General features: G+C 38.3%; 1 protein-coding gene across 6 annotated transcripts; it reads left to right on the forward strand.

Annotated features, from left to right (window-relative positions):
- The first annotated feature begins 2,753 nt into the window (after window positions 1–2,753).
- On the forward strand, window positions 2,754–13,831 carry MTRF1L (mitochondrial translation release factor 1 like). 6 transcript variants are annotated; one of them, XR_013486914.1, is made up of 7 exons: window positions 2,761–3,050; window positions 4,753–4,832; window positions 6,485–6,668; window positions 7,382–7,545; window positions 8,825–8,942; window positions 10,615–10,776; window positions 11,778–11,954. XR_013486914.1 is itself a non-coding variant. In XM_020986633.2 (7 exons), the coding sequence occupies exons 1-7, from the start codon at window positions 2,801–2,803 to the stop codon at window positions 13,457–13,459; spliced, it is 1,134 nt and encodes a 377-aa protein (XP_020842292.1). In that variant the 5' UTR covers window positions 2,765–2,800; the 3' UTR covers window positions 13,460–13,831. The 6 variants fall into 6 exon arrangements, 4 of the variants coding, with proteins under 4 accessions (XP_020842296.1, XP_020842294.1, XP_020842293.1 ...); XR_013486915.1 differs by having other exon boundaries at window positions 11,860–11,949; XM_020986633.2 differs by lacking the exon at window positions 10,615–10,776 and adding an exon at window positions 13,259–13,831 and having other exon boundaries at window positions 2,765–3,050; window positions 11,860–11,996.
- Window positions 13,832–19,986: the final 6,155 nt, after the last annotated feature.

Consider the following 19,986-nt stretch of genomic DNA (forward strand, 5'->3'; position numbering starts at 1 on the left):
TGTATTTTGCCGTTCACTGAACACTGAAATTCACGTATGTTTTAATTTTCAATTGTTGTGGCTTTTACTCTCTTGTCACAATTTTAAAGTTACTTATGTATAATTTTAGGCTATCTGATCAATTTTAACAAATGTTAATGAAAACTCCAAAGCATATAGTCTTGCAAAATTAATAATATTTAACATTTGTGTAATTTCAAAAAATACAATTCTCATTATCTGTCTATATTTCGATGAATTTCACTGGCAGTAGGTGGACCATTAAGAAGTTTTGAATGCATGAATACAATTTAATAGGCAGCACTCTAGGCTCTTTTGCAAGGCCAGATGAACTGTAGGGACTCTATACTGAACAGATTTTTTTTAATGTAATAGAATTTGAGCATGACATTAATGTGAAAAATTCTAAATCTTGTTCAAAAACTATTTTCCTTTGAGTTTTCAAAGTGAAAAACAATTCTACCAATGTTTTCCTTTTTGACTATATTGTGGAAACATAGATGATATTGTAAAATGCATATGCATTACATTGATTTTATTAAAAAGTTTTGAAATGATAAGGAATTTGATAATGTATCCTTGGAGAATTTACCATTTTCTCATTGGTGTTGCAATTTAGTAGTAAAAAGTACACTTAATGAATTGTTACTTAATTACTATATGCATCTAAGGGGGGGGGGAAGGAATGACTCTGATTGGATTCTTTTCCATGGCTGTATTATAAGGTTATTGCTTACTACAATTTTGCACCTTTTATAATATAATAAAGTATATTCTTTAAATGACTTATGTTTTGAGAGTTCAGCTGAGAGTCTTATCATGTGTAGTTAAAATCATGATCACCAATACAGATGTTATGATCAAAGACAACCCAAAGATTAGAGCTGGACATCTAAACTATCTATAATAGACCTATGGGATATATGACAGGTTACTAAGGAGAAAATTTCCAGTTTTCCTGAGCCCTCCCCCCTAAAAAAAAAAAAGAGAAGGTGGGTTTCATATACCACCTTAAAATGCAAAGACTTCATGACATAAAAAAACTGTCCGTACAATATAAAAACTTTTAAGTAATTAGGTGAATAATTCAACCATCAAAAAACTATTTGCATTAATCAACTGGATAACAGGCTGGAATTATCTGGTCTGGATTTTCCATTGCATTTTGTAGAGTGAAATGGGGGAAGGGGGGCAGAATAAAGATTGTGGCATCTCTCAGGAATTATCTGAAATGAACCAAACATTCATTCTCCAGAATGGTTTTGATAGTTAAGATTCCTTTGAACCTTATATATCTTACATGCGATTTTTATTTATTTTTATTATTTATATATATTGTTTTGAAGTATCAAATATGCAGCATCCTGAGCACAGGTCACTTAGTTCTCATGAGTAGGGCTCAACTGACCGACTGATAGTTGGGTAGTGGTAGGAGTCTTCAACGATGCCTAACTCTAGTGCCCCAAGAACATTTTGTGTCTTACTGATCCCGTGATTCTGAGCTTACTTGGAACATTACTGAAATCCTCAAGAGTGTGTGTGGGTGTGTGTGTGCGCGCGCACGTGCATGTATTTGTTCAGGAACAGAAAAACAGAGAAAGGATGACTAAGAAAGCAAAATTTATTAAAACCGTGAACGTGTGTCGGTGTCTGTCGCCACACTTGAATTGTTAACAGCATCAACTCTGTTGAGAGAGAGGGAGAGAGGGAGAGAGAGGAGGGGAGGGAGGGAGGGGGGGAGAGAGATCGAGGAGATCGAGAGAGAGAGAGAGAGAGAGAGAGAGAGAGAGAGAGAGAGAGAGAGAGAGAGAGAGAGAGAGAGAGAGAGAGAGAGAGAGAGAGAGAGAGAAAGAGAGAGAAAGTTGGTGGGAAATCTGTGATAGGTGGAAGATGCAACCTGAGGGTAAGGATGAGGGTGGAGCTAGGGGGGTGAGAGGAACTGAAGTTGGATTGGAAGATAATTTTGAAGGAACTAGATGTCACAAAAGCACTTTCATAGTTGTTTTTATAAGATATAATGAATAAGAATACCTTCCCCATCAGTTTTCCACATAGATTGCATCTTCACACATCCCGAAAGGACAAAGAATGAAACAAGAAAAAAATACCGTTGTTAGAGAAGGAAGAAAGGTGGAAATTGTAATGAGGACTCCGCAGCAAGGATTACGGTTAGAAATAATAGTTATTAGGGACATGCCTGCCCCGCAAATCTATGGGGAATAAAGTAGTAACTGCCCCGCACGAAATCAAGCCCGTAAGAGGTTCTGGGACTGGCTCAAACACAGAGCTTGGGAAAGAAGCAGTTTTATTGTCCTACCGCTCCCTTTGTTTCAACGCCCTCCTCCGGCAATGTAGGGCTAGTCTTTTCCTGCAGCCAGTCCAAGAGATCTTTAAATGCTGCTGCCTGCCGCCCAGGGTTGGTCCACAGTCTGCACAAAAGAGCACACGCTTTGGAGGCGGTCCCTCAGTTTCTAGTGCCCAGCTGTTAACTGAGACCAGACACGCTTCCACGTGTTGCTTAAACACGCCCTCTGTCAAAATCAGCTGCAACTTTTGACCACGCCCCGTTTGCAAGAGACTGCCAATCGAATCATCCCAACTTCTTGACAGGATCCTTCTCGGCTCAAGGCAGGGAGGGATGAAAACAGCCCTTTAAACCACATGGCGCTGCGGTGCCCGGGTCAGAACTCCGCCAGCACGTTTAGCAGGCCCCGGAGCTCCGCCTCTTCTCGCGAGAGTCAACTAATGCCCCGGGGTTTCTGTGTAGAAGATTCTGTTTCCGGTGCCGCTGTCAGTAGTTATGAGGTCGTCGCTGATGCTCCGAGCTGTTCGCTACCTGTGGGCACGTGGAGCCCTCCTTAGGCCCCCCAGCCGGCCCGTGAGCTCTGGCAGCCCTCAGCTGGAGGAGCTCTTCGCCAGCGGCGGGGCCATGAGGAGTTTCCTGGAACGCCTGGCGGGACCCGGGGTTCAGGGGCCGGAGTTGGCCATGGCGGCCCAGAGGCTGAGGGAGAAGGAGCAGGAACTGCGGGAGACGGAGCGGCTGCTGGAGGGTGAGGGCGCGGGAAGACAGGAGCGGCACGGCGGCGGGGGAGGGCCGGCCTGGGGCCCCAGAAAGGTTTCTAGGGGGATCATCTTTGTTACCTCCTTCGACCTGGCTTGAAACTGCTTGTTCTGGTGACTTGGAAGATTGGGGATGCCTTATGGCTCATTGTTGGCGCGAACTAGAGGTTAAAATCCTTTATCTGTGTCGTAGATTCCCCTCCTCCCTTTCATTTACACTTGTCAGTGGCATCTTAAAGTTCTTCGTTTACAAGTCCTTCATTTTATTTAAAAATACATTTACTAGTGCCTATTACCATTACATCATAGTAATTTTAGCCTTATTCGTATTGAACCCTCCCTTGGGGCAAGGAAGAACTAATTAAGCAAAACGTTAGACAAGATGATAGCGTCTGCCGTCATATATCGTATTTCAGAATAGTAGCCCCTCCCCCGCCACCCCGCCCCTTCATTTTATAGAAGAAGACACTGAAGCTCAGGAAGGTTGTCACTTGCTCAGGGTCTCACAGATAGTTCGTAACAAAGCCGAAATTAGAACTAAAGCTTCCTTACATAGTCTTTCCACCGAACTATGCTGACCCTGATCCATACTCTGGCCCTTCCCTGAACATTTTCTCATTCTAGACATTACCCATGTCATTCTTCTCTCTTAGAATTCCATCACCACCTCTGCCTATCAAAATACTAGAAACCTATAAGATGCGTAATTGAAATGCTTCCCCTGCTGTGAGCTTTTTACCTGGAGCCAGACACATTTTCTTTTTCCTCTGAACTTCTTTAGCACCATCGAGCTTATAGCTTGTAACTGTAATACACAATAGTATGTTATAAACCTAGAGGGCAGAGTTTTGCTATGTATGTCTTACTTTTGCTTTACCATTGCTTTTCATTTTGCAAAATGAGGGTCACCAGACTCTTGTCATCTTTCCAACTGACCACTACCAGTTCCCTATCCCTAGAGAAAACAAATTTGTTAACAGATGTACAACAAATGAAATCAGTGCAATTACTGGTACCGTGAAAAATTTTGACTTTTCCTCTGAAGAAGTATTTAAGAAGTGTAGCTTCATACTTTTTTTACTTTATTTTTCTTGGGGTTTTTGTGTGTGTTTACTTTTGCAAAATGGCTAATATAGGAATTTTTTTGCAGGTATAGTCAATATACTTCCTTACCTTCTCAATGGATGTGAAAGTGGAGAGAATTTGAAACTCAAAAATTTTTTAAAAATGAATGTTAAAATGTACATGTAGGTGGAAAATATTTAATGAAATAAGTAAAAATACTTTTTTTTTAAAAGGAAGTATGGCTTGATACACTGTTTTAAGTTGTCAGGTAAAGCAGATCTCAGATTATCTGTAAATTTTAGTTTCATTCCAACTCTTCTATTGCCTAGAGAATTCAGCAATGAAAATAAAATCACACTTTGAAGGGTGTTTTTAAATAATAAAAGCAGCTAGGCATGATTTTTGAGGGGATTACCTGTAGAGGTTGCTAATATTTAATCAATGTTCTCTAATATAGATTCCCTAAGCTTGAATATCTGTACAAGTATATTAGAAAGTTACTTTGTTATCTGCTGGAAAAGAAAAATTAATAAAAAATGTACATTTTTCCTACACAAAGTTTCAACTATTTTCTTGAAACTTATTACTTAGAATTAACTATGTAAATTCAAATCTTTGCTTTCCTAGATGAGAATGAAGACCTAAGGAAACTTGCAGAAAAGGAAATACTTTCTTGTCAGAAAGAATTAACTAAATTGAAGCAAAAGGTATTGTACTTTTGAAAAGTAAGTGATGAAGTAGCAAAAAACACTTTTTTCACTGCCTGTCCTAGAAAGGAAGTTTCATAACCATATGAATCACATGGATTAAATATTGTTAGTGATTCTGCTTTATAACTCTTTCCTGAAGTTTCGGAGATATTTAGAGGAATCTGTGGTTATATCAATGTTGAGGAAGTACCTTTAATAGTGGGAATTACATCCTATCCCTGTCTTATCCTGTGAGACTCTTGCCCATCTCTTGTGAATCCTACAGAGAGGTTCCACCCATTTGGGGGGATTTCCGTTATGTCTCTTGACATTGCATAGATACCAGTGAAGCAGATGTACAAGCTTTAAATGAAGCTAACAAATATTTAAGCATTGGGTATACAAAGAAAGACAAAAAGCAAACTGTCTACTCTCAAGGAGCTCAAGTCCTAATAGAGGAGACAACTACACAAATAAGTTATATACAAGATAAGGCTATACATAAGACAGTCTTAGAGGGAAGGCACTAATATTAAGGAGGACCAGGGGAGGTTTCTTTTTTTTTGCAGAAGATAGGACTTGAAGGAAACATTTTCACTGCATAACCTATTCACCTGCCTTTCACTTTTATAACTAAGACTATTACACTGGTTTTCCTTTATAATCCATGTGTTTATACATATTGCAACTTGTTCTCACCCACCATGTGCTTCTCTTGCCCTTTGGTTGACTCACAAATTTAATTCTTTAGAGACTGTATTCTCTGACTCTTAGCCATATAGCATCACCAGAAAAATATTGGTGTTACAAAGATGGGCCTTTATTTCATGGAGGAATTTGGGTATTAATGAAACCACTGTACAGTTTGCCAATGGTAATTCATCCCCCTTTCTTCTTCTTTTCAATTTTGGGTCCAATTTACTGTGTAACTGCAATGATCCTCCAAGGTGTGTGTACTAATGCATTAGCTCTGGGCTGTCCAACTGTATATTATAGTCTGGACAATAGACATTTTTTTTAAATAAATTTTTATTAGTATTAAAAAGAAGGAAAAGAAAATCTGCAAAACTAGCACATTTTTAAAAATCTGAAAAGAGATGCAGTGTTCCACACCCAGTGAACCCTTAACCCTGCAAAGGAGCTCAGAACCCTAAACCTAAGAGCCCTGGGAATAGCAGACTACTGTCCCTAGAACATAGAACTAAGTCCTCTGGCATCAAATCAAGTGCTCTTTCTCCTATGCCATACTGCTTCTCAGTGATTCTGTAATAATTTGCAGTTGTTTAACATCCTTAAATCTGTGTGTGTGTGTGTGTGTGTGTTTTTCTCAATAAAAATTTAGAACACGGGCTATGGTTTTTATTTCTTTTGTACAAAATGTAATGCTTTCTCCACAAAAAATACTTAATAAATGCTTGTCGACTGAATGGAAAAGGAGTTTGAACATACAGAAATAACATAAGTACCTATTTTTATTAGATATTACATTTTTAACATCAACACATTAGTAATAGATCATTTTAATTGTTACGAGTCATGCTGTATTGTTAATCATATCGAGATACATATCTGGAACAGCACTGGTAAATTTTAACACTTAAATTGTTCCTGTCTGCCAATTTTAAAAATATCTATCTTGAATATAAGGGTTGGCATTTTTGTTTTTACAGATAATCTTACTCTTGATTCCCTCAGAAGAAACAGATGAAAATGACCTAATCTTGGAATTAACTTCTGGAGTTGGGGGTCAGGAAGCCATGTTGTTTACTGCAGAGATGTTTGATATGTACCAGCGATATGCTACATATAAAAAATGGCATTTTGAAATACTGGAATATTTTCCCAGTGAAATAGGTCAGTAATACCATATCATTCACTTGGAATTTAGTAGGATGATTTCATTGGCCTAGTAAAGAACATGACTTGGAGCTATTTTGGGGTTCAAATCCTGTCTCTGAAACTAGCTGTGAGAGTGGCGAATCTCTCTTCTCCTGCGCCTGTTTGTTCACCTTTAGAATAAGAGTAATACTTATACCTACTTCACAGAGTTGTGAGGAGGGTCCTTTGTTTAAAGTGCTTTAAAAATGAGAATTTTTTCTTAAAGGATTTTGGAGAGAAGGAACAAAAATGTACACACAGATTATTCGCTGTTTATAAATTACAGAAAAATTATCAATATGCAGCACAATGATAAAACACAGGTCACTCCCACCTCCCCCCTCAAAAAAAGACAGGGAGCATGTTATTTATGTTTTTATGTCCAGCGCTCGCACCCACCCCTCCCTTCCCCCCTTCCTCCACACCCCCCCCCACCTAATATGGTGCATTGAACAAAATAACTTAACAGTCATTATGTCTGATGAAACATGATTCTTGTATTTAGGACATGTTGAAATAATATTACTGGTTAGCCGAGCAAACAGATTATAAACTAATAGTATCTACAAAATTTGAATGCTTACTTTCTTTTTGTTACCATGTAAATTATATTTCAAGGTGGTAGAAGTTATAGTAGTCTTTGTAAATGGCAGTAATGAATACAAATTGTGCTTCCTCTGTTTTATAAGGTGGCCTAAGACATGCATCTGCCAGCATTGGGGGACCAGAAGCTTATAGGCACATGAAGTTTGAAGGGGGTGTACATCGAGTACAACGAGTGCCAAAGACTGAAAAGCAAGGCCGGATGCACACCAGCACAATGACTGTAGCAGTATTGCCCCAGCCTACTGAAGTAAGCAGCAATATTTCCAGTTATTCTTGGAATCATTCTGTAGTTCCTTTTCTTATCATAGATTTAATTGGTTTTGAGAACCCATGATTTCACTTTGGGTTGTAGGGAAGGGGAAATGATAATTTACTTGTGCACCTCTTATCCTTATATAATTTGTGAATTATACACGTACTTTTCCTGAGATCCTTGTTGTAGCACCACTTTTTAAAAAAAATTTTATTAATTTATTTTGATTTATCAACAATCACTTCCATATGCTTTTGGGTTTAAAATTTTTCTCGACCTTCTTCCCACCCTCCCCAAGACGGTGTGTAGCACCACTTTTACTAAACTACCTTCCATGGGGTCCAAGGTAACCTAGCCTTTGTAGTGGATTCTGCTCTATTGCAAGTATACTATGACCAATTCTAGCATATTAACTATATAGATGGAATGCTACTTTAACACGTTAAAATTTTCACAATATGTCTAAAACCCATTAAAATAAAAACCTAATCCTGAAGGCCCAGAACAAATACATGCTTTTTTTTTATTGTTCACAGGTTGGACTGTATTTCCTGAAAATAACAAATTAGTTGAGGAGTGTTTCTAAGAGGGGATATAGTATAGGTTACTAAACAGTGATCACAGACTTAAGTGCTGAAAGGGACCTCAGAGGCCATTTAGGCCAGTGGTATCAAACTCAAATAGAAATGAGTTCCACTAAACCATACAGAAGGATCCCTGTGGGCTGCATAAATTGACTTAGAAAATAATACATTAACATTGTTTTATTGTTTTTATTTTCTTGTTAAATATTTTCCAGTTACATTTTAATCTGGTGAAGGCTACACTTGGGAGTGTTGTGGACTGCATGTTTGACACTTCTGGTGTAGTCCAGCCCTGTCATTTTATAGGTTAGAAATTGGATCCCAGACAAGCCTCAAGAATTCAACCAGTTCAATCCTTATTCATGTCATATGTTGAATTCTGAGATATTCCATAAAAATTATTTTAGCCGATAAGTTCAATTTAATCTCCTATCCTGAAGTAGATCCTTGCTGATTTCCAAGGAATCGATATTTTGAGGATAAAAAAAAATGTGGACAAAATTCTGAATGGCATTCTTTGTTACCTCTTTTTGATCCAAATAAGTATCTGTCCTCTTGACACCTATAAGAAGTTGTCGGATGCATTACAGGTTGATATCACTTTCAGCTTTATGCAAATAATCATACATAAACATATGTATGTATATGTGTGTGAAATGATTTTTAATTCTATTTTTTTTCTCATGTAGATTAACCTGGTAATCAATCGTAAAGATTTACGAATTGAAACTAAGCGAGCTAGTGGAGCTGGGGGTCAGCATGTAAACACTACTGACAGTGCTGTCCGAATAGTTCATCTCCCAACAGGTATTTCTTGATTTTCTAACATAGAAGTTGAAGGGACCTATAAAAGCTGAACTGAGTGTCATAATATAGTAATTTTCCCTAATGATTAAGTAGATCTCTAGTTATTGGTATAAAAAATTTATTGAAGAGCCTTTGAATAATTAAAGAACATGTGAACATATAAGACAGACATACTGTATATCACTTGGCTTTGAAACTTGTTCTGATGACAGAAACGCTTAGGGTCAGTACCATAGATAGCTGAGTTTAGGGGATTGCTCATCTCCAAATGCCTTATCCCTGTTATAAAAGACCTTAAATTCAGTCTCCATGATCTCTTTTAATGGGGTTTGAGGGCCCTGAACTAGTTTCTGAAGCTTTCGGCAGATGTCTGGAGCCAACTGAGAAATAAAATGCATATTTAAAACTGTGGTTCCTATAGGAGATTCAGGATCCAAGTCAGTATATTTTCTAGAGCCTCTCCCAGCCTATTCCTGAGGGCAGGAGGTCTCATCTGGTGCTTGTGTAATTTCTTTTAATTTATCATAGCTCACGCCTTATAGGAGGCAGGTGATCATATGGTCCCTTCTCTCCTGATCCACATCGTCAAGATAATCCCTAGAGGGATGGCAACTGCCCTGGGTGGATAATGGGAGGGGCTGGGGGTGGGGGGCAGGCTAATAGCTGTGGACCTGGCTGGATCATCACCATATTTCTGTGCATAGTCCCAAATTATCCTCTTTTCCTTGATGGAACAAGAGGTAGATATAATAAGATTGATGTTGCCCCAAATTGTAAGGAAATGGATCAGAATCCTTCTATGAATTTGGTGGGGTCCCCCGAGTAGCTGCCCAATTTCTCTTTAATTTGGCTAGGTCAGATGTTGAAAAAGGAACATGAACTCAGGTGCTCCCCCCCCCCCAACCCCGGACCAACTTTGCTTAGGAGTCCAACTGACATAAATAAGTCAGGCAATCAAGAAGTACTTGTTAAGGACTAGGTGCTAAGGATACAAAGAAAAAAATTAAAAGTATTCCCTGCCTCAAGGACCTTATATTCTACTGGGGGTGGCAACGTGTACATATGCAATTATATGTAAAATAAATGCAAGGTACATTTTGAACCAATGTTTAATTGTTCTAATATTTCCTTCACGCCGATTGTACCCAAATCAAATCCTATATTTGATTAATTAAACTATTAAGCTTGTAAATTTAACTGAAAACTATTAAACTTATTAGTCCTATTAAACATATTAGTTATGACCCTCCTAAGGAAAAAAACAAACAAACAAACAAATGCTTTATAAAGTTAATTTTTCAAATCTTCTAGCAGTGGCGGAATATGAGAAATTTAGGAAAGAACCTTACTACTGCTTCAGGATAGTGCTCACTGCCCCCCCATGGGGTTTGAGGAAGCAGTAACACTTTTTGATTACTTTCCCTCTCAGTTTTAGCTGTATATGACACAAAAGCTGCAACCCAACTTGCCTATTTATAAGCCCAGGTAATTGGATAGCCAGTGTCTACTTTTGGTGGGGTAGAAAACACCTTTATGGTCAAATATTTGAAAAGTGCAGAGTATACAAGATCCCATTGTCCTTAATCTTTGATTCTAAAACTGCATTTGATTCAATACAATACATTGCAGTCTTAGAGGCTCACTTCTAACAGTGTCTCCCATGCACATGTAGGTCATACAAAATGTTTTGATAAACAGAGATAAATGACAACGCAATGATTATTAATATCAGATTAGACCTAGAATGGGAAGACAAATGATTACCAAAGGTGTCTGTCACTTTATGGAGAAGGTACAGCACAAGTCCCAACTGAAGAGAAATTCCTCATAAAGGGTGAGTTCCTTCAGATGCTTATTTTAAGATTGTACTGATTGCGGTCTTGTGTTGTTTGTGCCAAACCAAAGAACTTTGCAGAGTCTTTAAAATACTATTAAAAATCATTCAAGAATTCAGCCTATTTACACAAAAATAGCAAGGTTATCTCATGTCCAAATTGTAATATGCAGTTGGCGGGGCATGTCTCTAATATTATACTTATCTAGGGAAAATAGTGCAAATGGGCAGTGAGTTGGGCCCAGAATTAAGAAAGAACAAAGTGGGCTAGATTGAATTTGGGAAAACGAACAGCACTTTGCTATTCTTTGAACAGGCTCCTCATCAAATAACTCCAGGCATTTTTTCTGGCTGTCTCCCATCCCTGGAACTCTATCCCTCATCTCCACCTCCTAACTTCCCTGGCTTACATCTTTATCGAGAAGCCTTTCTCAGTTCTCCTTCCTTCCCTAGGGATCATATCCAGTTTACCCTCTGGAGTCCCTTTTTCACATAGCTGTTTGCAGGAAGTCTTCAGGATTAAACTGACCCACTAGAAAGCAGGAACTGCTTTTTCCTTTCTTTGTATCCCCAGGGGTTAACACTTTGCCTAACAAATTGTATGTGCTTAATGAAGCTTGTTCACTGACTGACCTTACTACGAAGACTTTTTGGGGAGGAAATCAATGTGAATGGATAGCAATCTATACCTCTGGAAGGAAATTATCCATTTTGATGAGATCATGTATCCATGGAAGTAGACCTAGTACCCCTTACTTTTGAGATTCATTGTTAATACTGAACAACGCAACAAAGTTTTGAAAGATGGACCTCCAAAAGAAGATTGGGGGAAAATACATATCTTGTGTTAAATGATTTATGCTTATTGTTTGATAAATATCTAAAACGGGAACATTTATTCTGTGATTGGAACTTAAAAGGTGCTTTGTGAGCCTTTGAAAAACTCATGGTTTTGTAGTTTCATTTTTTACTAGGGCCCTCTTTTTTTTCTTATGAAATAGAAAAAGGAAGAGAAGGGAAAAAGGAGCATAAAACATGAAGAAGATTTCCTGTTAAAACTTTCATTCTCATGACACTATTCAGGTGTTGCTACTGAATGTCAGCAAGAGAGGTCTCAAATAAAAAATAAAGAAATTGCCATGAAAAAGTTACGGGCAAAACTATATAGCATGCAGCTGGAAGAAGAGACCAACAAACGATACAATGCTAGAAAGATTCAGGTAAAATTTATTTAATGAGATACTAAAACATAAAAAATGAAAACTTAAAAGCAATAAAAAAGGTATATTAACTCCATTTCAAACTGCTAATGTGTTTAATTTATATCTTCAGAGTATGAAAGTTATAGTTAAACAAAGGACTAGAAAGTTTTTTACATCCTTCCTAAGGGCATTTTTTAGTGCAACTGAATATACGTATCTTTAGCACTCATTGTCATGCTGGGTTCTAAGGGAGAGAAAAGGTTTAGATAAAGCAGTTCTAAAACTACAAGTAGTTTACAGTCTAGTAGGATGTGTGATAGGGCAGCTAGGTGGCACAGTGGATAGAGTGCCAGGCCTGCAGTCAGGAAGATTCATCTTCATGAGTTCAAATCTGGCCTCAGACACTTACTAGCTGTGTGACCTTGGGCAAGTCACTTAACCCTGTTTGCTTCAGTTTCCTCATCTATAAAATGATCTGCAGAAGGAAATGGCAAACCAGTATCTTTGCCAAGAAAACTCTAAATGGGTCATGAAGAGTTGGACACGAATGAAAATAACTGAACAGGTTGTAATGACAAGCAAATATAGTACTGTAGATAATATAATAGTACTACTAGATTAATAAATAAGTACACAAAGAATCTTTCTTAGTAGATATAGCTCCTAAATTTTATATCTCTCCCAAATTTATTTTTTTAATAATGTAACACAGGTATTCCTCTTAAGGCCCCACCACCTCAGTGCCTCATCAAGGTACCAAAGCCTTGATCACAAGTTCTTTGTTTTTACCAAGCTAGTAATTCTTCAAATTTAGATTGGTCAGGTGACAAACTAGTATCCAAGGACCAATGAAGTTGAGATTGGTTGCTAGATGATGATGATTTTTGGCTACAACTCCATTGGTAAAAAAAAAAAAAGTACCCATACATCAATGAATGCATAGATATTTTGAAGTACTCAGGTTTTTTTTTTTGTTTGTGTGTGTATATATGGGAGGAAGGAAGGGAGGAACGAGTTGTGCAGACTGGTTATTTAATTAGTTCAGCATCTGCCTGCAATTTATAATCTTACAGAAGTGTCTATGGTACTAAGAAGTGACTGCGTGGAGCCACATATCTAGCATATATTAGAAGCCTCTGATCCACCACATCATGCTATCTAAATACTGTTACAGGCATTAAATATTTTAATCTAGTTTATGTTGCAGCCCAAGGAATCAGATATGATTAAGTTAAATTGTATTTTATTTATTTCTTGTAAACTTACCTTTTGTTTTGTAGATTGGAACCAAAGGAAGATCAGAAAAAATAAGAACATACCATTTTCCACAAAATCGGGTTACAGATCACAGAATACGCAAATCACTGTATGACATCCAAAGTTTCATGCTAGGAGAATGTCTACTAGATGAACTTGTACAGTCATTAAAGGAATATGCTGATTATGAATCTATAACAGAAGTTATTTCAGAAAAATGTTAATTTGCCCCCAAAAATCTGTATTGTAGCTTAGCAGAATCAATTTCTGTTATGCCATCTTTAGTGTATGGCTAATCCTTTTTAAAATGCCTATTTGAACACTATAATCATTTATTCATTTATAAATATGTATTTGAACAGTAATGGAAGCCAGAGTAATTTGTGTTCCAGGGTTCTTAAATTGTTCTTCTTGTTAGTTATGTTGTCAAAAGATAGATACTTTTCCAGGCTTCTCACATCCTACTTCTCAAAAAATGCATTATGCATATGGTTGTAAATTTATTTGTTGTCCTAATAAATTATTTTCTTTTCGATTCAAATCAACAGATGTTAAATGCTTACTATGTGACAGTATTAAATAGACAGCTGGTTTAATATTGTTTTCTTTCCTGTTATTTTTTTCCCTTCATTGTAATCAAGTTAACATGTAAACCTTTCTGGTATAAACCACCTGTTTTATTTGTAGGATGTTATCATGCAGTGTAAAAATGTAAAAAATAACCCTAGTTTATAAAAGTGAGAAAAATTATGTGCTAATACAAATCGTCCTTAAATATGATTTTAACAGTACATTTTTAGATACCATTTCTGCCCAGGGAGTAGGTACAAGGGGCCTGCTCTTGGGAACAACTTTTCTTATCTTAAATATACCAGTATTATATTGGACCTTTGTACCTTCCTCCTTCAAACCTTCTGGGTCAGTTAATGCAGCCAGTGCATTTATTAAGCACTTACTATGTGCCAGGTTATAGGAATTTTAAAAAAAATTAAAGGCAAAAACAGTGCCTTCCCTCAAACTCACATTCGAAATGGGGTGACAGTGTGCAAATAACTCTGTACATGCAAGATACCTATGGTTTAAGTGGAAGGTAATCTCAATTACCCAAAATGACTCAGCACAAATAACTGATTGCACAATCCTTCATTATCATGGTGAAGTACCATAATGAGATCTATATTGCTATCTATCCTCAACTGCATCCTATTCTCTGCGGTCTCTGCCAAATCAATTGTAGTAAGCATTAATGGCTATAAATCAGGGAATTTAAACTAAGGAAACAAGTATCCTGTGGCCATGAGTATTATAAATTATAATTCTATGTTACCTTCATTATCATAAAAGTTGAATGATTTTAGTTAAGTCATAATCTCGTATATCCCTTAAGGAGACAAACCTCTAGACTCTAGAGGTAAACAAGTCAGTTTAAAATTAAACCATTTAGAGGGATCACCATGGACTGATTTGAGAGGGGTACGCTAGATTTGGAGTGAATGTACTAGAAAATGAGGCGACTGTACTAGATGGCTTCTAAGGTTTCCGACTATAAATCTGTGATCCTGTTATCTCTTCTTGGAAAGATCTACAGCTTATCAAATGGCCTTCCTAAAATGTGATGCCCAGAACTGAACACCAATTGACGGTTTAGAAGTTTCATTTTATTGAATTCAGGCTGATATTCTAGTCTGAGATATTTTGAGATCAGATGCCGATTCTCACCCAATGTTAGCTATCCCTCCCTCCCAAATTTGTGTCAACTGCCAATCTGATAAGCACATCAATTTGAAAGGTGCAGTTGAATCTGGGTTCTTAGGGTTATAAAAACCAGTTTAACATGAAACCATGAAGTGGACTTTCTTAAGGGAACTGGAAAAAAATGGTTCAGCTTTGATTTAGGGGATTAAGAAGGATGAACTGTAAAGGGGAGTTAATCACAAGGTTAGTGAAGAGTTGGCCTTTAACTAGTTGAAAGTTAAGATAGCACTGTAAGGTTTGCAACATGCTTTAAGTACATTATCTCATCTAATGCCATCTAGGAGTTGCAGCAAGAGAAGTCTAGGCTTTAAGCCAAATAATCTGGATTCATATACCTGTCTAATTATTTATTCTACGTGTAGTTTGTGCTAACGTTTCATTGCAATACCGTGAAAACAGTTTGTGCAAACAGCACAGTACTTACATATACAGCCCCTTTTGGGTGCCTTTACTGATTAATCCGTACGCTCATCATTTCTTTTCAGCACTCCTGTAGTATGTCTACTATCATTCATACCTTAAGGAAAGGCACTGTATGTTTAATAAATGCTTGTTGAATTGAATCAGATTGCACTTTAAAATGGTGGACTTGAAGTTCTGTATTATAGTGGACATTGTGACAGAGGGATGTCACATAACAGCGAATTTGTAAATGTAAATTCTAGGCAGGAATCACTGAAAACTCATTTCCACAATTTCCCAGGGGATGGCAGTGTGGTCAAATAGACAAGAGAACTAGACTTGGAAGCAGGATGGCCCAAAATTGATTACAGGCAAGTCACCTAATGTCTGTGAGCCTCAGGTTTCTCACACATGAAATGAGGATAAGTACCTCCTGCATAAGGCTGTTGTGAGGCTCAAATGACTGCCCCGACCTGCAGGGCCAGTATACGTGGGGGGTCGAGGAGGACCCTGGCTGAAGGGAATGGGTGAAAAGGAGGAGTGAGACCAAAAGGATGGTAGGCAAGGTCTAATTTTATTTTTGAGCATTACAAGCTTATATAGGGCAAAGCGGGGAGGGGCAAAAGAGGAAAATAGGCCTCCGGGACTTTCCAGGGGCGGTGTGGCAACATCTTGTCGGAACACGTTATGGTACAGTGTCCCGGAACAAGCTGCTTGGGGGTGTGGTGTTCTCACGGGGTTAGGGGCCCACTACCAGGTGCTGGCCTCCAACAAATGACATACTTTAAATTGCTACATAAGCATCAGTTACAATATCACAACCATTCAGCTCTTAATTCGGCAGTCAGGAGTCTCCTGTGTATTTCACAGTATGTCTGGGACACACCACAGTATAGTGAATCCATAAAATTCTTCCAATTCACTTCTAACTAGCAATATTAAACAAAGATAGTTATCTCTGTTTTCATCCATGCAATGTTTTGTTCTAAGAAGCTTTCCAACTTAACCATAGTGGTTGAATTTTGTACAAAACGGATAAGTATTTTTGTAGAAGTGGGCACATTTAGTCCATTTATATTGATTTTAGTCATATTTACTTTTGACAATCTATAAAAAGATTATTTTTCATGTAGAACAGGAACTCTTAACTGGGAGGTCCACTGACAAAAGTCTTTTAACTTCAGATCCACTATTCTTTCTACCATGCACACAGTAGATGGAAGTAAATGTTTTATGGATGTGTGACAGCTCTGGAAAGCCTTAAAGTAGGGACAAGTCTTAGAGCAAGGAGAGTTTGGCTGGAATGGAAGTGAAGTATCTAGAACAGACAGGTACAGTGGGACAAACTAATAAAGACTTTTTCTAGCATTTTTCTGTACATGTAGAGAATGTCACAATCCAGCCTCTACAGATGAGGACCTATCTAGTCCAACCTCTCACTGAGGTTGTCATTCCACTGAACTAAGTGCTGCCTATCATAATTAAAGCTAGGACATTATCAAAACTAGTAAAATAAATCCCAGGTAACAGCAGGGACAGTGGGGTGGGGGTGCCTGGGAAAGGCTCAACTAATAACTCTACAACTGTCAAAGGAATTGGATGGTTCCTCCCAGAACCTCCATTTAAGGCACCCAGGCCAGCCTTCCCTTCATTTTTCTCTAGACTGCTCCATCACACCCCAGTGCCCAATATCTTCTTCCTCTCCTCCTATGCTCTTTTCAACTTACTTTTATGTGTTACCTTCCCCCATTAGAATGTATGTTCCTAAAGGGCAGGAATCATCTTTCTCTGTGTTTGTATTCTCCTTGCTTGGCACAATGCCTAGCACATAAAGTTGTTGTTCAGTTGTGTCCAACTCTTCAAGACCCCATTTGGGGTTTTCTTGGCAAAGGTACTGGAGAGGTGGGCCATTTCTTTCTCCAGCTCATTTTACAGATGAGGAAACAGAGGCAAACAGGGTTAAGTGACAGGGTCACATAGTAGTAAGTGTCTGAGACCACATTTGAATTTAGGCCTTCCTGACTCCAGGCCCAGCACTCCATCCACTAGGACACCCAACTGCCGAGGGAAATAAAGAGGACTTAGAAAATGCTTATGGACTGAATGACACACAGCAAGCACTTATTAAAATACTTCTTTTCTTTCATTCATTTAATCACTATACAATACTGGCTCTAGCCTAATATTTGAACAGTTCCCTCCCAGTCTCCAGATCTCATCTCTTATCACTATGTGCACCCCAGTCAAATTAATCTGATTGAAGTCTCTGGCCACTCTAGATAACCAATTTCCTAGCTCTTACTTGGCCATTTCCCAACTTGGAATGCAGCCTCTTCCTAGTTTCTCTTTCCCTGAGAGAGAAACATCTTTTTTCCCCTTTAAAACAACTTAAAACAAACAGCCCCTTTAGGATGCTTAGGATGCTTTTACTGATTAATCCTTGGGTTCATTACTCTTTTATTCCACCTTCATTCAGCATTCCTATATTGTGCCTATTATAGTTCATATACCAGAGAAGGCAGCATGGTGCAGCATTAAGAGTGCCAGATTTGGAGCCAGAGGGTCTGGGTTTGAATCCTGGCTCTTTTACTTATTACTTATGTGACACTGGACAAATTAATTTATACCTCTAGACCTGAGGTTCCTAATCTGCAAAATGACATGATTAAACCAGATGACTTCAAGTGTTCTTTCCAAATCTAATTCTATGAAACGTTCCTAAGAATCAGGTTTGAAATCTTGACTCTGATCTTATTACTTGTGTGACCTGGGGCAAATTATTTAATTTCTCTGGCCTCTGTTTCCTCCTCTGGAAAATAAGTGGACTAGATGGATTCTGATATTCCTCCCAGTTCCAGAACTTTGATCCAATGATTTCTACCAACTGCTAGTACCCTCCCTTCCTAAACTACTTTGTACTTTCAATATTTACATATTTTTCATTTTAGTCATTGTCTCTCCAGTGACCTATACATAGTAGGCACTTAATAAATGCTTAATTGGGGGCAGCTAGGTGGCACAATGATAGAACACTGGCCCTGGAGTCAGGAGGACTTGAGTTCAAATCAGGCCTTAGACACATAACACTCACTAGCGGTGTGACTCTGGGCAAGTCACTTAACCCCAACTGCCTCATAAAAAAAATGCTTAAGCACATAAACCAATTCTCAAGTTGTTTTGAGTATGTGTCCTGTGTTCATAAACTTTAAATTTCTCAAGTCAAGGAGCCATGTTTTCTATTTCTCCTGTCTTATCTCCTACCTTCCAGCAAAGAGCTCTGCATAGAGGGTTTAATTAATCCATTCAATCAAAAGTACTTCTTAAGTGCCTACTATTGTCCTAGGCAACAGAACAGGAGCTGAGAACAAAGATAAAAATAAAGTACCCCCATCTTTATGGAGTTTACATTCTTTTAGAGCTCCTGGTCAACTAACTGATAAAGAAATAACAGCCTAGGAAAGACAGCTAAAAAGCACTCCTCGTTGCTCAGATAAATCCCATCTTCCCAAAGAAACCTTTCCAGGTCCTCCCTTAATGCTAGGGCCTTCCTTCTGAGATTACCTCCAACAGACCCTGAATGTAGCCTGTATTTATATAGTTGTTTGAATGTTGTTTCACCCATTTGGATGTGAGCTCCTTGAGGGCAGGGACTGTCTTTTGCCTTTCTTTGCATCTCCAGAGCTCAGCACAATGCCTGGCACATAGTAAGCACTTAATATACGCTTGTGGACTCCTAGGAGATTTCAATGGGCTCTGCCTGCAGGAATAGGTTACAGAGTAGACTTGTGCTTTCAGTGTTATGGGGAATTCCAGGATGAAGAAACTCCCTCTACCTTCTTTACAACTTGGAGTCTTAGAACTGTCTAGCACAAAGAGGGGCTAGGTAACTTGCCCAGGGTCACACAACCAGTATGTCAGAGGCAGGACCTGAATCCATGCCTTCCTAGTTCAGAGATCAGCTCTCTACTAACTACAACCATGCTGCCTCTCATTGCAGGAATAGCAACTAAAAACCTGTCAGCCACCAGAGTTTAGGGCAGGAGAAAATGGCTGGCACTCAACATTCCTGTACCAGATAAATTTTCTTCCAGGCTTCTGGCTCAAAATTAAAAAAATAAAAAAGTGCAAAAAACCCAATGATGCTCAGAAAATTGGGCCCCTCCATCTAGGTCTTATAACCTATCCCAAGACCTAGGGGCTGGCAACCAGGTTGTATTTTGGCTCTGGTACTTTTTTTTACTAGCTATATCATCTTAGGCAAGTTGACATCTGGGTCTCTTTTCTCATTCCCTGAAGATGGATTACATGATATCCTCATCTGTAGCGAGACTGAATTAGGTTACATTCTCTACATGCTAGGAAAAGTCTATCAGTTAGTCTCCCTGTCCCCTTCTGCTCTACACATCTTACCTCCATTCCAACAAAAATGACCTTGCTACCCCCTACCCTAAGCCTTCCTAAGCTCTCTCACAGCCATAAAACTAATTTACTTCCATCTACTAAGCATATGGTGGAAAGAACATTGGATCTCATATTAAAGATTTGAATCCTGGCTTTACTACTTAACTAGCAGTGTGATCCTGGGAACAGTATT

This window comes from Phascolarctos cinereus, unplaced genomic scaffold (assembly GCF_003287225.1).
Source record: "Phascolarctos cinereus isolate Bilbo 61053 unplaced genomic scaffold, phaCin_HiC Scaffold_5;HRSCAF=322, whole genome shotgun sequence".
NCBI classification, from domain to species: domain Eukaryota; kingdom Metazoa; phylum Chordata; class Mammalia; order Diprotodontia; family Phascolarctidae; genus Phascolarctos; species Phascolarctos cinereus.

What these genes read in the sequence shown, in the direction of transcription:
- MTRF1L (XM_020986633.2), top strand. Translation starts at nt 2,801, where the DNA reads ATGAGGTCGTCGCTGATGCTCCGAGCTGTTCGCTACCTGTGGGCACGT. An exon ending in TAACTAAATTGAAGCAAAAG is followed by an intron (nt 4,833 to 6,484) that starts GTATTGTACTTT and finishes TTGTTTTTACAG; the next exon opens with ATAATCTTACTCTTGATTCC. An exon ending in ATATTTTCCCAGTGAAATAG is followed by an intron (nt 6,669 to 7,381) that starts GTCAGTAATACC and finishes CTGTTTTATAAG; the next exon opens with GTGGCCTAAGACATGCATCT.